Below are 17,674 nucleotides of genomic sequence, written 5' to 3' on the forward strand. Positions count from 1 at the left end.
CCCTGGGCCATAAATCTATTATTCCACTCAGGACTAACAATGCTGCCCTTTCTGTGGCCTAGAGAGTTTTCTTATACACATCTAGATGTGTATAAGAGACAGGTGTGTGTGTGTGTGTGTGTGTGTGTGTGTGTGTGTGTGTGTGTGTGTGTGTACACACACTGCTAGGTATGTCGCAGGTGACGGGAGATACGGAGGTTCTAAACTACATCTAACCTCTGCCCCCACCCTCTGACCTAGTAAACGAGAGAGTAAAAGGAGGGGTAAGGAAGAGAGACTGAAAAAGAAAGAGAGAAGAACATTTGAACTTCATGTGAACCTGTACCTTAACATTGGACTCTCAACCCCTAACCGTCACCCTGTTGTGAAAGGACAGCAGCAAGCCTGTGGGAATAGCGCTGGTCAAAAGTTCAGATGGTCAAAGACGTTTGAAGTAAGAGATGCATGTCTTTGTGTGTGTGTTCATGTGTACACCATTGCCTATGGCTTCAATTGCACCTCTTGACCCCTTATTTTCACTGATACAGGAATGGAAGACATCTTGGATGTCTTAATCCAGTCGTGGGAATGCAAAATACTGCAAAAAGAAATGTGACCCAGCACTAATACTCCTGATGTATGTTCATGCTGGGTAGAACATAATTATACAATACTATGTATTCCCAGGACGGGACAGCTACATTTGTGACAATTATTATTAGAATAAAGCTTGTGTGTGACTTGTGAGTTTTTATTTCAACTTTGATACAAACAAAAATAAGCCTAATAGATTCCACATTGAGCACATTGCTTCTGACTGCTGTGAATTGCCAGTTAGAACCCAAGGCTGTGGAGGGTCGGTTAGCACCCAAGGCTGTGGAGGGTCGGTTAGCACCCAAGGCTGTGGAGGGTCGGTTAGCACCCAAGGCTGTGGAGGGTCGTTTAGCACCAAGGCTGTGGAGGGTCGTTTAGCACCCAAGGCTGTGGAGGGTGGTTAGCACCCAAGGCTGTGGAGGGTCGTTTAGCACCCAAGGCTGTGGAGGGTCGTTTAGCACCCAAGGCTGTGGAGGGTCGTTTAGCACCCAAGGCTGTGGAGGGTCGGTTAGCACCCAAGGCTGTGGATGTCGCAGTCTCACCCCCATGCCCTAGGGTGCCCTACTTTCTCTCAGTGGAGAAGGGAGAGAGGGAGAGCGAGAGAGAGAAAGTGGAAGGTCAAGAAAGAAAGACTGACAGGATAAAGTGAGAATGTGGGGAGAAGTAATTGGGAGAGAAAATGGGAGACAGTGAAAATGAAAAAGATTGAGAGAAATATGTAACGACTGACAGAAGGAGAAAGAAAGACAGATGGGGAGGGAGAGAGAGGTAAGGACCAAAAGAAAAAACTATAAATAATTTGAGAAAGAAAGAAAAAGAATTTAAGAAAGAATGAGAGAAATAAAGAGAGAGAAAGAAAGAAAGGACACGGCTATGGTTGGAGACTCATGCGGTGGGTGGTTGGTCATGCCAGTCCTTTGTGGCTATGGGCCCTGGTTGGCTGACGGGGGCCTAATGCGGCGTGACAGCATGACGGAGAGGAAACGCCGCCTGGCCAAATGCGTCCGGACACCTGACAACCCCTGTGAGGCGCTCACCTCACACCCGCTTGGGCCAAACGCCTCCCTTCACACACACACGTGTGGGAGCACAAACACACACACCATCTCTCCTCCTGCACTCCTATTTCCACCTGTCCTTCTCTCTCACCCTCTTCCTCATCTTCTTTCCTCCACCACTTCTCCTCCTCATCTTAAGCCCTCCCTCTACTCCTATCCATCCTCCTCTACCCCTAGAAGAAATCTCCATTCCACTGCTCATCCATTTGTTTTTTTATTGATGTATTTATTTCTTAACTGGTTAGCTCAGCTATGCCACCTAGTTGGAGATTAGAACTGCAGCACTGATCAGAAGCAATACAGAGGAGATGGAGAGGGCTAGCTCAGGGTCACGTTAAGGGTGCAATAGTAACATCAATCCATTTTTGTCCAACTGATTATTGTGAAGGTATTTTGTCTCTCATGTCATTTGGAATGGACCTAAAGTATCCAAACTGTCCAAAGGGAAAGGCTATAACAGGCATTTAATTAAGATGACGAGCAAGACTAACAAGCAATGTGAAGCCACGTGAGTTGTACTAAGGTCTGAGGACATGTGAGCTGTTCTTCATTATATCTATATTCATTCTTTATTCTTCAGTGAAACATTGATGTCCTATAACTGCCATACTGAGGATTCTGAAGTAGACTGTTTCTCTCCTTCTGGCCTGTACTGGGCATGCCCATGTGAGTGCAGCTTTCATTCTTTGACTCCTGCAGTGGTGTGCCTCCCCCTAGTGGTGATCTCAGTCAGTCTCCAAACACATGTGAATTCTACAAGAGGGATTAAACCGTTTTTGACCTTTATTTAACTAGGCAAGTCATTTAAGAGCAAATTCATATTTTACAATGAAAGCTTACCCCTGGCCAAACCCTCCCCTAACCCGGAAAACGCTGGGCCAATTGTGCGCCGCCCTATTGGACTCCCGATCATGGACGGATGTGCTACAGCCTGGGATCAAAACAGGGTCTGTAATGACGCCTCTAGTACTGAGATGTTGTGCCTTAGACCGCTGCACCACTCGGGAGTTGAATTAAATCCATATTGATAGATGATCTAGGAAAGTGCCAACAGTAGAGGCCTACAACAAGGCCTACGACTACACACTAACATGTAAAGTCCTTTCAGAAAGTGTTACAACAATTTACCACACCAAAACTACCAGAGTACATTGGGAAACGTTGTTTTGATGTTTTCAACTCACGCTCAAATTCTCTTTTTATAGCTGCTATAAGTTTAGAATATTCTGACAATGTAAATTGATTTACTCTAATTAAAAAAGTTAAATTGATATGGAGGGCTTTAACTAGAATACAGTGCCGTCAGAAAGTATCCGTTCCCCTTGACTTAATCCACATTTTGTTGTGATACAGTCTGTTCAAAGTGAATTTAGAAAAATCTCACCCATCTATACACAATACCCCATAATGACAAAGTGAAAACATGTTTATAGAACTGTTTGCAAATGTATTGAAAATAAAACATAAATATCTAATTTACATATGCATTAAGACCCCTGATTTAATACTTTGTAGAAGCACCTATGGAGGTGATTACAGTTTTGAGTCGTCTTGGGTATGTCTATCAACTTTGCACATCTGGATTTGGGGATTTTCTCCTATTCTTCCTTGCAGATTTTCACAAGCTCTTTTAAGTTAGATATAGCAGCAATCTTCAAGTCTTTCCACAGATGTTCAATGGGATTTAAGTCTGGGCTTTGGCTGGGCCATTCAAAGACTTTCATATTCTTGTTCTGAAGCCATTCCTGCGTGGCTTTGGCTGTATGCTTTGTGTCATTGTCCTGTGGAATGTACACTCCTGTTCAAAAGTTTGGGGTCACTTGTTGTTTTTGAAAGAAAAGCAAATTTTTGGTCCATTAAAATAACATCAAATTGATTAGCAATACAGTGTAGACATTGTGAATGTTGTAAATGACTATTGTATAGCTTGAAACTGCAGATTTTTTATTGAATATCTATATAGGCGTACAGAGGCCCATTATCAGCAACCATCACTCATGTGTTCCAATGGCATGTTGTGTTAGCTAATCCAAGTTAATCATTTTAAAAGGCTAATTGCTACCCTTTTGCAATTATGTTAGCACAGCTGAAAACTGTTGTTCTGATTAAAGAAGCAATAAAACTGGCCTTCTTTAGACAAGTTGAGTATCTGGAGCATCAGCATTTGTGTGTTCGATTACAGGCTCAAAATGGCCAGAAACAAATAACTTTCTTCTGAAACCCAAAACACAGGAGTGATGGTTACTGATAATGGGCCTCTGTATGCCTATGTAGATATTCCTTTTTTTTTTTTAAGTAAAAATCTGCCTTTTCCAGCTACAATAGTCATTTACAACATTAACAATGTCTACACTGTATTTCTGATGTTATTTTAATGGACAATTTTATCTGGCTTTTCTTTCAAAATCAAGGACATTTCTAAGTGACCCAAAACTTTTGAACGGTAGTGTAAATCTTCACCCCAGTCTAAGGTCATTTGCACTCTGAAGCATGTTCTCATCAAGGACTTGCCTGTATTTGGCTCCATTCATTGTTCCCTCTATCCTTACCAGTCTCCCAGGCCCTGCTGCTGAAAAGCCTCCTCATAGCATGATGCTGCCACCACCATGCTTCACGGTAGGGATAGTGTTAGATGGGTGATGAGCTGTGCCTGGTTTTCTCCAGACATAGTGCTTGGCATTCAGGCCAAAGAGTTACATTTTTGTCTCATCATTCCCCAGAACCTTTTGCCAGTCTTCCACCTGCCTTTTTGCAAATTCCAGGCGTGCGGTCATGTGCCTTTTTCTCAGGAGTGGCTTCCGTCTGGCCACTCTCCCACGAAGCCCAGATTGGTGAAGTGGTGTAGAGACTGTTGTCCTTCTGGCTGGTTCTCCCATCTCAGCCAAGGAACTCTGTCATTTTGTCAGAGTGGTCATTGGGTTCTTGGTCACCTCCCTGACCAAGGTCGTTCTTGCTCGGTTTCTGTTTGGTCAGACAGCCAGCTTTGGGCAGTCTGGGTAGTAAACTTTCAACACTCTAGAAATGGTTTTATACCCTTCCCCAGACATATGCCTCATCACAATTCTATCTCAGAGATCTACGGACAGTTCCTTGGGACTTCATGGTATAGTTTCTGCACTGACATGCACTGTCAACTGTGGGACCTTTATATAGACAGGTGTGTTTCTCTCTAAATCATGTCCAAACAATTGAATTGGCCACAGGTGGACTACAATCAAGTTGTAGTGATATCTCAATGATGATCGAAGGAAATTGGATGCACCCGAGCTCAATTTGGAGAGTCATAGCAAAGGGGTGTGAATACTTAAGTAAATTAGATATTTCTGTATTTAATTTTCAATACATTTCCCCAAAAAATCTAAAAACATCTTTTCACATTGTCATTATTGGGTCTTGTGTGTAGATGGGTGGGAAAAAACTATTTAATCAATGTTGAGGCTGTAACAACAAATGTAGAGTAAGTCAAGGGGTATGAATACTTTCTGAAGGCACTGTACCGTAGTAGTTAATGGTGAATTTGATTTTAAAATCTTTGATACCTCACAATCTCCATTTTAACTAAATGGTCAAGCAGGTTTTTACCTAAAGGCATGAACAAAGCTTGAAAAAAGCTCTTGCTGAGTAACCTCCATCCCCTTCCATGGAGAAACCTCAACTACCTCGTACCCCTGCACATTGACTCAGTACCGGTACTCCATGTATATAGCCTCGTTATTGTTATTTATTGTTATTTATTGTGGTACTATTTTCTAACTATGCATTGTTATGACGGGGATTGTAAGTAAGCATTTCACAGTAAAGTCTACACCTGTTGTATTCAGCATATATGCCAAAGTAAATTTGATTGATTTGATTTTAAACATCAATAGAATAGAACCACTGCAGAGAAAATCAATAAAGGTTACAGAAGGGCAGGCGGTTCACACAAACAAAGGAGTACTTGAGGGTGCATTCTTAAAGGGACAAGATAACTACAATAAAAAAGAGGCACCCTGCCACTATTTTGGTAAACAGCTGAGGGATGGGGCTGGAGAAAATTAACCATTCAGACAGAGCTACGGATGCAAAGACTGACCATCCATTATATACAAATTGTCGTTTAAACAATGTTTTAAGGTTTTACAACATGTGTTTACAATTACAGTTACAATGCAGAGAACGCATTATGCAGTGAATTATTGTAATGTTTATTTATGTGTCAATTAATCCCATAAGGGATGGGTTGCTAATTGGAGATTTGACAAGAAAATAAAATTGCATTAATTCATTCATACAGTGCATACTTGGGGTTCTGAGAGAGTACGAATGATGAACTTACCTCATGAGGCATTTAGAAGATATATATACAGTGGGCAGAACAAGTATTTGATACACTGCCGATTTTGCAGGTTTTCCTACTTACAAAGCATGTAGAGGTCTGTAATCTTTATCATAGGTACACTTCAACTGCGAGAGACGGAAAATCACATTGTATGATTTTTAAGTAATTAATTAGCATTTTATTGCATGACATAAGTATTTGATCACCTACCAACCAGTAAGAATTCCGGCTCTCACAGACCTGTTAGTTTTTCTTTAAGAAGCCCTCCTGTTCTCCACTCATTACCTGTATTAACTGCACCTGTTTGAACTCGTTACKTGTATAAAAGACACCTGTCCACACACTCAATCAAACAGACTCCAACCTCTCCACAATGGCCAAGACCAGAGAGCTGTGCAAGGACATCAGGGATAAAATTGTAGACCTGCACAAGGCTGGGATGGGCTACAGGACAATAGGCAAGCAGCTTGGTGAGAAGGCAACAGCTGTTGGCGCAATTATTAGAAAATGGAAGAAGTTCAAGATGACGGTCAATCACCCTCGGTCTGGGGCTCCATGCAAGATCTCACTTCGTGGGGCATCAATGACCATGAGGAAGGTGAGGGATCAGCCCAGAACTACACGGCAGGACCTGGTCAATGACCTGAAGAAAGCTGGGACCACAGTCTCAAAGAAAACCATTAGTAACACACTACGCCGTCATGGATTAAAATCCTGCAGCGCACGCAAGGTCCCCCTGCTCAAGCCAGCGCATGTCCAGGCCCGTCTGAAGTTTGCCAATGACCATCTGGATGATCCAGAGGAGGAATGGGAGAAGGTCATGTGGTCTGAGACAAAAATAGAGCTTTTTGGTCTAAACTCCACTCGCCGTGTTTGGAGGAAGAAGAAGGATGAGTACAACCCCAAGAACACCATCCCAACCGTGAAGCATGGAGGTGGAAACATCATTCTTTGGGGATGCTTTTCTGCAAAGGGGACAGGACGACTGCACCGTATTGAGGGGAGGATGGATGGGGCCATGTATCGCGAGATCTTGGCCAACAACCTCCTTCCCTCAGTAAGAGCATTGAAGATGGGTCGTGGCTGGGTCTTCCAGCATGACAACGACCCGAAACACACAGCCAGGGCAACTAAGGAGTGGCTCCGTAAGAAGCATCTCAAGGTCCTGGAGTGGGCTAGCCGGTCTCTAGACCTGAACCCAATAGAAKATCTTTGGAGGGAGCRGAAAGTCCGTATTGCCCAGCGACAGCCCCGAAACCTGAAGGATCTGGAGAAGGTCTGTATGGAGGAGTGGGCCAAAATCCCTGCTGCAGTGTGTGCAAACCTGGTCAAGAACTACAGGAAACGTATGATCTCTGTAATTGCAAACWAAGGTTTCTGTACCAAATATTAAGTTCTGCTTTTCTGATGTATCAAATACTTATGTCATGCAATAAAATGCTAATTAATTACTTAAAAATCATACAATGTGATTTTCTGGATTTTTGTTTTAGATTCCTTCTCTCACAGTTGAAGTGTACCTATGATAGAAATTACAGACCTCTACATGCTTTGTAAGTAGGAAAACCTGCAAAATCGGCAGTGTATCCAATACTTGCTCTCCCCACTGTATATATATATCTATATATGTATATACCCATTAATCATTGAAAATATATCATTAATTTAAAAGTAAAAAAATGTATACAGATTGTTTTCACATTTGATCACCTTGTGCTACTCATTATGTATTGCATTTGAGAGATTCAGAGGACTCAAATACACATTCAGCGGATACACATTCACTTTGTACACAGTTGTGAGCTATAGTTCTGCATGACGATACAGAATGGCACTAGATAGGGAAAGGGAAGGGGGATACCTAGTCAGTTGTACAACTGAATACCTTCAACTGAAATGTGTCTTCCGCATTGAACACAACCCCTCTGAATCGGGAAAGGTGCGGGGGGCTGCCTTAAATTGACATAGTAGCGAGACCAGAGGAATACCACCATCTATCTGAGGAAAAGGTTTGTGCTACATTACAAAACAAGGGTTAGGGAGTTTTAAAAAGTATCCCTATGAGCAAAAGACTTTGAAAAAATAGGTTGAAAAGATGTTGTATGGGTTGAAAATCTTTTTTTTATGTCTTGTAATCACTTGAGTTTTTCCCCCAACACAGGTAACCAGAAACTACAATTAGGACTCAACACCAGATGGTGCCAGTTAGACTACTGCAACTCCAATCCCTCACCAGACAAAATGTCATTTACCACAGTGAACCATTATACTCAGGTTGTAATTAAAATTGAATCTGTGTGTTAAATTACAATTTAACAAGTAGAAGCATGGTACACACACACACACACACACACACACACACACACACACACAACAGATTGGATCTCTGTGCTGAATATATTCTCGTGAAATAAGGAGTCTTTCACTTACCACCCATCCCATCGCTTGGTTCAGCATGGAGACCGTGGTCTGCATAGAAGCCTGGGAAGAGAGATGGACTTTTGACTTTCACACTATGAATTTGGTTACATTCCTCCAGCTCCATTCCTCAGCTTTGTAGCAACCTAAGTAGCTAGGCTGTTAGGCAGAAACACAAATTCAGTGGCTTTAAAATTCTGAGACAGGAGTAAAAAAAATATATATTCTATAGCACTTTTCATTAAATATACAATCTCAGTCACTAGAATGTTTGTTGTTTAAAGATATTCTGTTCCAAGATATATTTGCACTTTAATTGTTTTGATCCCTACTAAAACAAAGGCAATACTATCATTGTTACAGTGAGGTTTAGGCTATAATATCCAATATAAAATTGAGCAATACAAGAAATGGTCACTACAAAGCAGACAAGTAAACTTAGAAGTCTTATGTTGTGCGAATCAAATAGGTCAGTGTGTGTGTGTCTGTGGTCACACTATTAGCCATCCTGCTTCATCATCACATACATTATGTTCTGCAACAGGCTCTCTACCTCCCTCCTTTCTCTTTACTCCGACACACGCCCATCACTCACACAAATCTCTGTCAAAGAATCTCTCTCACACACACACGCGCCAAACCCCCACAGAGACACACAGCCATGGCCCTCCCCCACCTGGGTAGCAGGGTTAACTGAGTGCTGTCTAGGGAGACCCTGTTGAAAAGAAAAGCCCATCCCTCATAAGTTTCTTGCCCTCTGGGCCCCCTCTGCCCCCTCCCCACCCAAAACCTTGTTTGTATTTGGGCTTATACCCTGCTGAGCAGAGGGCGCCTGGGTCCCGAGCTGGACCTTTGCGCATCAGAATGGAAGCGCGCACACACACACACACACACACAAACTCTCTCCCTCAAAAAAAACATCTGCCTAATCCTCTTGTTCCTCACTCTAGGGAAACACCGGAGCCTTTGTCCTCCTCCTTTTGTTGTGTTTAGTTTCCTTTTGGTCTAATGTCGCCACGCGTCCCCCGCTCCCCCTTTTGGTCTAATGTCGCCACGCGTCCCCCGCTCCCCCTTTTGGTCTAATGTCACCACGCTTCCCCGCGGTGGTCTGATGTCGCCAAGCGTCCCCCGCTCCCCTGTGGGGCTGATGTCGCCAAGCGTCCCCGCTCCCCCCTTTGGTGAGGCTGTGTCGCCAAGCGTCCCCGCTCCCCCTGGTGGGCTGATGTCGCAAGCGGGCTCCCGCCCCCCCTTGGTGGGCTGATGTCGCCAAGCGTCCCCCGCTCCCCCTTGGTGGGCTGATGTCGCCAAGCGTCTCCCGCCCCCCCTTGGTGGACTGATGTCGCCAAGCGTCCCCCGCTCCCCCTTGGTGGACTGATGTCGCCAAGCGTCCCCCGCTCCCACCTTGGTGGACAGATATCGCCAAGCGTCCCCCGCTCCCCCTTGGGGGGCTGATGTCGCCAAGCGTCCCCCGCTCCCCCTTGGTGGTGGCTCTCTGACAGAAACACTAAAAGATGCTGATTAAGTAAGGCTGACACAGTTAGTTCTGCTATGCATCTCTTTTGATTGTCTTTGAGAGAAGATGACCTACTGGGCTTCTATTTTGCTATTAATGTTTAGCTGACGTCCACTCTGGAGGGAAGATTTTGTGGAGAATCTAGAATTTGTTGACGGCTCCTGTTCATCCAATCATGGGTTTCAGATTCCTGGGATAACGTTAGCCCTATTCATCAATGTGTGGATTCAATTTAACTCAAGAAAATAAATGTTTAAAATAAAAGAAACTGGATGTCCTACTGTCAAATAGTATACTTTTTTAAAACACAATATTCACATACGGGCCATATCAAACTGAAACAAATGTGAAGTAAAAATGTACAAACTAAACAAAGTGTGGATAAACTGTAAATACTAGTGAACAACCTGGGGGAAAAAACAGGGGGCGGTAAAAAGAGACGTGAAACAAATTGAAATGAATGAGAACCAAAAATATGACGTTCAGTGTTCCTGCTTATGTACTTCCACAAACCAAGAAAATAACGAATATCTATTTTGCTACTCCGGGTGTTATATTCTACAGTACAGTAAGGGGTGGGGAAACTATAAAAATACAGCGAGGACACACAGCATTGAAAGACAGCCAATAGGGGTACACAGTTAGCCTTCACTTGAGAGAGAACGTTGAAAAGGGTAAAAAGGGAGCGAGGGACAACGAAAGAGGTCAAAATGAACTGCCATGAGAGTTTTCCACCTCAATTTCCGAGGCCCGATGATCCCTCTATCCTTTGTCGTTCATCTATTCTCCTGTTCCAATGGATTGAGCCCCTCAAGATCTCCAGTTTATATCCCTTCTACCTCACACCGACATCTTCTCATTCCCCATGGGGCTTGGCAATGGATACAAAACCAGTAGAAAGAAACAGCAACTGATAAAACAATAAACCATGAAAAGGAACACCGGTTGAGACCACGCTAAACAAACTCTGTTGTGGAAAACTATACCATTGTCGCATTTTATAGAGAAATTGAAAAACGAATGGACAAAAGCCAGTGAGTATGATTGAGCACAGAAACCTAGGAAAAAGACATCTAGGCAATAGCTACATTGGCTATCTATCTGTCGTCATTAAATCTCTACCACAATGAGTACAGAGAGCTCTCACTAACAGACCATCATAATGCAAGGCACATTTTCCATTCTCTATTCTACTCAAACTCATCAAATATACACCTATTCCAGTTTATAAGTAAGATTGTGTGAAAGAAACATTTGGAAAACCATGAAAAGCTAATTGACAAATACAACTTATGGATTTAAATCATGTATTAATTTGTTTATACCATTTGTCCAGACCATGCACAACGTGTATCCAACACCAGAGTTACCCATGGCCAATTAAATAAACCTACATGACCCTATATATATATATATATATATATATATATAGGGTCATGTAGGTTTATTTATATATATATATATAAAGTGATCACCCTCTACCATCCATCTGCACTTGCAATACTAAAGAAAATGTTTTTTTTAGTGCCAGTCTGGTTAAGAGGTAGTGCTACAGACTTTCTGGACCACACATTCATCCAAAAGCTCAATCAACTGGTCCTCTCCTACATGCACCACTTTCTATCCAACCCTCCTAATTACAATTTATCTCCAATCTTCACCATTGTCTGAAAAACATTTTTTATAATTTTTTTAAACGGAAAGGACAGAACTAATTACGCAACAAACATTTCTTTTTAGAAAATGGTCTTTCTTAAAATCCCTTCACCCACAGTGCTTATCAGAGTGGATGTTGTTCTCCATCTCCGGAGGAGAGAGGACACAGACTCACCCATCATGATGACTTTCTGTCAGTGCGGCTGGCTCCTCAAGACTTCCTCCGACACCATCTGCACTCAACACTGAATAGTGAACACTGCCTTCTCTGTCTGTCTAGCTGGTTCTGCCCTGCCCACTCACATAATCAGTCATTCACTCACTAACTCCAATTGACTCCAATCATCAGTCAGGCAGGATCTGCTGTCTCGGGTGATGGGGGTGATGGAGACCCCCTTCCCATGCGCACACACACACACACCAGCTGCCCGTTTCTGAGCCGGCACGTGCCGGCTGCCCCCCGACACACTCCAACGGACAGCAGCATATGTTCTTTCAGGAAAGCGCGCGCAAGACACACAGACTTCCAAAGAAGACACATACATAAAGCAGAGAGCAACCGGCAAATAATGTTATTGACTTCAGCAGTGCAACTCTCTTCCTTGAAAAAGGTTGAGACTAAACACAAGACAACATAAAACATGTTTCTGACCATCACACAGACAGCAGAGGACACAATGATTTAAAAAAAAAAGATAAACCTCAAGGTTTTCTCCATGCATCACAAATGTGAGTGTTGCCATCTCTAACACCACCAAGTCATGCCGAAACGTTGGTGTTTTACCCAACTAATGGGAGTTTACATGTGGCGCTGTGGTCTAAGGAACTGCATCTTTGTGTTAGAGGCGTGACTACAGACCCTGGTTCGAATCCAGGCTGTATCACATCCGGCCGTGATTGGTAGTCCGGGTTTAGCCGAGGTAGGCCGTCATTGTGAATGAGAATTTGTTCTTAACTGACATGCCTACTTAAATAAAGGTTAAATAAATAAAAAATAAAGAAAAATTGTCATTTTTAATTACATATAGAGCCGCTCTTGGCACTTTTGAAGGACATCGGATAAAAAAATATATATAATATAATATACACAAACAAACACAAACAGTTGAAGTCGGAAGTTTACATACACTTAGGTTGGAGTCATTATACCTCGTTTTTCAACCACTCCACAAATTTCTTGTTAACAAACTATAGTTTTGGCAAGTCGGTTAGGACATCTACTTTGTGCATGACACAAGTCATTTCCCCAACAATTGTTTACAGACAGATTATTTCACTTATCATTCACTGTATCACAATTCCAGTGGGTCAGAAGTTTACATACACTGAGTTGACTGTGCCTTTAAATAGCTTTGAAAATTCCAGAAAATTATGTCACAGCTTCTGATAGGAAGCTTCTGATAGGCAAATTAGAAGCTTCTGATAGGCTAATTGACATAATTTGAGTCAATTGGAGGTGTACCTGTGGATGTATTTCAAGGCCTACCTTCAAACTCAGTGCCTCATACCGCTCAGGAAGGAGACGTGTTCTGTCTCCTAGAGATGAACGTACTTTGGTGCGAAAAGTGCAAATCAATCCCAGAACAACAGCAAAGGACCTTGTGACGATGCTGGAGGACAGGTACAAAAAGTATCTATTTCCACAGTAAAACAAGTCTATATTGACATAACCTGAAAGTCCTCTCAGAAAGGAAGAAGCCACTGCTCCAAAACCGCCATAAAAAAGCCAGACTACGGTTTGCAACTGCACATGGGGACAAATATCGTACTTTTGGAGAAATGTCCTCTGGTCTGATAAAACAAAAATGGAACTGTTTGCCATAATGACCATTGTTATGTTTGGAAGAAAAAGGGGGAAGCTTGCAAGCCGAAAAACACCATCCCAAGCGTGAAGCACGGGGTGGCAGCATCATGTTGTGGGGGTGCCTTGCTGCAGGAGGGACTGGTGCACTTCACAAAACAGATGGCATCATGAGGGAGGAAAATTATGTGGATATATTGAAGCAACATCTCAAGACATCAGTCAGGAAGTTAAAGCTTGGTCGCCCAAAATGCGTCTTACCAAATGGACAATGACCCCAAGCATACTTCCAAAGTTGTGGCAAAATGGCTTAAGGGCAACAAAGTCAAGGTATTGGAGTGGCCATCACAAAGCCCTGACCTCAATCCTATAGAAAATGTGTGGGCAGAACTGAAAAAGCGTGTGCGAGCAAGGAGGCCTACAAACCTGACTCAGTTACATCAGCTCTGTCAGGAGGAATGGGCCAAAATTCCCCCAACTTATTGTGGGAAGCTTGTGGAAGGCTACCCTAAACGTTTGACCCAAGTTTAAACAATTTAAAGGCAATGCTACAAAATACTAATTGAGTGTATGTAAACTTCTGACCCACTGGGAATGTGATGAAAGAAATAAAAGATGAAATAAATCATTCTCTACTATTATTCTGGCATTTCACATTCTTAAAATAAAGTGGTGATCCCAACTGACCTAAAACAGGGAATTTTTACGAGGATTAAATGTCAGGAATTGTGAAAAACTGAGTTTAAATGTATTTGGCTAAGGTGTATGTAAACGTCCTACTTCAACTGTACACACACACACAAACAAAAGTTTGGACACTCATGCAAGGGTTTTTCTTTATTTTTACTATTTTCTACATTGTATAATAATAGTGAAGACATCAAAACTATGAATTAACACATAGAATCATGCAGTGACCCAAAAAGTGTTAAACAAATCAAAATATAATTTAGATTCTTCAAAGTAGCCACCCTTTGCCTTGATGACAGCTTTGCACTCTTGGCATTTTCTCAACCAGCTTCACCTGGAATGCTTTTCCAACAGTCTTGAAGGAGTTCCCACATATGCTGGGCTCTCGTTGGCTGCTTTTCCCTCACACTGGGGTCCAATTCATCACAAACCATCTCAATTGGTTTGAGGTCGGGTGATTATGGAGGCCAGGTCATCTAATGCAGTACTCCATCACTCTCCTTATTGGTCAAATTGCCCTTACACAGCCTGGAGGTGTGTTGGGTCATTGTCTTGTTGAAAAACAAATGATAGTGGGACTAAGTGCAAACCAGATGGGATGGAGTATCGCTGCAGAATATTGTGGTAACAATGTTGGTTAAGTGTGCCTTGAATTCTAAATAAATCACAGACAGTGTCACCAGCAAAGCACCATCACACCTCCTCCTCCATGCTTCACGGTGGGAACTACAAATGCGGAAATCATCCGTTGACCTACTCTGTGTATCACAAAGACACGGCAGTTAGAACCAAAAATGTCAAATTTGGACTCCTCAGACCAAAGGACAGATTCCCACCAGTCTAATGTCCATTGCTCGTGTTTCTTGGCTCAAGCAAGTCTCTTCTTATTATTGGTGTCCTTTAGTTGTGGTTTCTTTGTAGCAATTCAACCATGAAGGCCTGATTCACGCAGTCTCCTCTGAACAGTTGATGTTGAGATGTGTCTGTTACTTGAACTCCGAAGCATTTATTTGGGCTACAATTTCTGAGGCTGGTAACTCTAATGAACTCATCCTCTGCAGCAGAGGTAACTCTGGGTCTTTCTTTCCTGTGGCGGTCCTCATTTGCCAGTTTGATCGTAGCGCTGGATGGTTTTGCGACTGCACTTGAAGAAACTTGAAAAGTTCATGAAATTTTCTGGATTGACTGAACGTCATGTGTTTGATTGGGTTCAAGTCCGGGCTCTGGCTGGGCCACTCAAGGACATTCAGAAACTTGTCCCGAAGCCACTCCTGCATTGTCTTGGCTGTGTGCTTAGGGTCATTGTCCTGTTGAAAAGGTGAACCGTCGCCCCAGTCTGAGGTCCTGAGTGCTCCGGAGCAGGTTTGCATCAAGGATCTCTCTGTACTTTGCTCCATTCATATTTCCCTCGATCCTGACTAGTCTCCCAGTCCCTGCAGCTTAAAAACATCCCCACAGCATGATGCCGCCACCATGCTTCACCGTAAAGATAGTGCCAGGTTTCCACCAGGTTTCCACCAATAACTCCTGGTATTCAGGCCAAAGAGTTCAATCTTGGTTTCATCAGACCAGAAAATCTTGTTTCTCATGGTCAGAGTCTTTAGTTGCGATTTGGAAAACTCCAAGCGTGCTGTCATGTGCCTTTTATTGAGGTGTGGCTTCCGTCTGGCCACTCTACCATAAATGCCTGATTGGTGGAGTGCTGCAGAGATGGTTGTCCTTCTGGAAGGTTCTCCCAGCTCCACAGAAGAATTCTAGAGCTCTGTCTGAGTGACCTTCTCCCTTGTTTGGCAGTTCCAAACGTCTTCCATATAAGAATGGAGGAGGCCACTGTGTTCTTGGGGACCTTCAATGCTGCAGACATGTTTTTATATCCTTCCCCAGATCTGTGCCTCGACACAATCCTGTCTCGGACCTCTACGGACAATTCCTTCGACCTCATTGCTTGGTTTTTGCTCTGACATGCACTGTCAACTTTGGGACCTTATATAGACAGGTGTGTGCCTTTCCAAATCATGTCCAATCAATTAAATTTACCACAGGTGGACTCCAATCAAGTTGTAGAAACATCTCATGGATGATCAATGGAAACAAGATGCACCTGAGCTCAATTTTGATTATCATAGCAAAGGGTCTGAATACTTATGTAAATAATGTATTTCTGTTTTAAATACATTTGTCAATTTCTAAATACCTTTTTTCGCTTTGTCATTATGGTGTACTGTGTGTAGATTGATGAGGAAAAAATCATATTTAATACATTTTAGAATAGGGCTGTAACGTAACAAAATGTGGAAAAAGGGAAGGGGTCAGAATACTTTCCGAATGCACTGCATATTTATTTTTGGGGAAACTCAGTCGAGGTCTCAACTTACTGTTGCAAGTTAGAATAGTAGAATACACATCGTGCAATTTCAAAATGTGAAACCCAAGTATTTCTCTTGTTATGTCAGTTACTGATAGTCACTCAATTAAGCCATGTCGCCTAACATGTTTTTAGATTGTTAAGTTATTTTACCGACCAGCTATCTAAAATTAATAATCATGGTCGAATGCATGTGTTGGTATGCAGACCTGCGAGCAACTACGGCCCCTCATGATGAATTCAGATTTTTTGTGGTCCCCACCCCCATCAAAGTCGCCCATCCCTGATATAAAGTGTGCAACTGTTTTTATAGCCTACAGCTAACTCTCCGTTAGTCAGCACCTCTACTAACTTATTGGGATGTGTGCAAGCTCATGCTTTTCACTAATCTAACAACAGCTCCAGCACCACCCAGCTCCAGCACCACCCAGCTCCACCCAGCTCCAGCACCACCCAGGCTCCAGCACCACCCAGCTCCAGCACCACACAGCTCCAGCACCACACAGCTCCAGCACCACCCAGCTCCAGCACCACCCAGCTCCAGCACCACCCAGCTCCAGCTCCAATTATGCACTAATAGTGCCTCCCACTGGAACCAAGAACAACCAGTACATTGGATAGAGATATGACAGAATCAACATACCATAACCCCCTCATAACATTCAGTATAAAATTAATTAAGTCAGTTTGACTTAATCTAATCTAGTTAGTATAATGCTTGTGTTTAAATTACCACTACTCAGTTAATTTAGTGACTTCGGCAGGTTCACCTTTCTCATTGACCTTGGAGGGTCTACTCTTGGACTACAGACGTCCCTAGCCATGAGGAGGACCTCACACAACAAAGTATGTAACTCAGTCTGTCTTTCACCTTTGACACACACACACGCACGCACAGTTATAGAGAGATCATCCTCACTGCATGTAACAAGTGTCGAGCGGGACTATCCCTCTCTGGTGGCAGGCAGGGACAGGGCGGTCTGTGGTGCCCCTCTGTCGACCAAGCGGAACAGAGACCATCTGGGCCATGCTGTGTGTGTACACACACACACACACACACACACACACACACACACACACACACACACACGTGTATGTGCACCTTTGTGAGTGCTTGCGAACATAGCTTAAAAGGTCCAATGCAGCCATGTTGTTTGACTGCTGGTGAACAAATCATTGATTAAAAGGAGGAAATAAGAGTGCATTTGAAAAGTATTCAAAAAAATTACTTCAATGTGTGAATTTCAAAGCCAAGAAGACATGCCTTTTCCCTCCAAGG

General features: G+C 43.0%; 1 protein-coding gene across 3 annotated transcripts in view; it reads right to left on the reverse strand.

Annotated features, from left to right (window-relative positions):
* LOC111961901 (nuclear receptor subfamily 6 group A member 1-A) overlaps positions 1 to 17,674 on the reverse strand; it is a 192,484-nt gene that overhangs the window by 148,196 nt on the left and 26,614 nt on the right. For all 3 annotated transcript variants that reach the window (XM_070442863.1, XM_023984547.1, XM_070442862.1), the window contains exon 2: positions 8,383 to 8,433. In XM_070442863.1, the coding sequence (XP_070298964.1) occupies positions 8,383 to 8,433 (51 nt within the window). The remainder of the gene's footprint in view (positions 1 to 8,382; positions 8,434 to 17,674) is intronic.

Source organism: Salvelinus sp. IW2-2015, linkage group LG4q.1:29 (assembly GCF_002910315.2).
Source record: "Salvelinus sp. IW2-2015 linkage group LG4q.1:29, ASM291031v2, whole genome shotgun sequence".
Taxonomy (NCBI): domain Eukaryota; kingdom Metazoa; phylum Chordata; class Actinopteri; order Salmoniformes; family Salmonidae; genus Salvelinus; species Salvelinus sp. IW2-2015.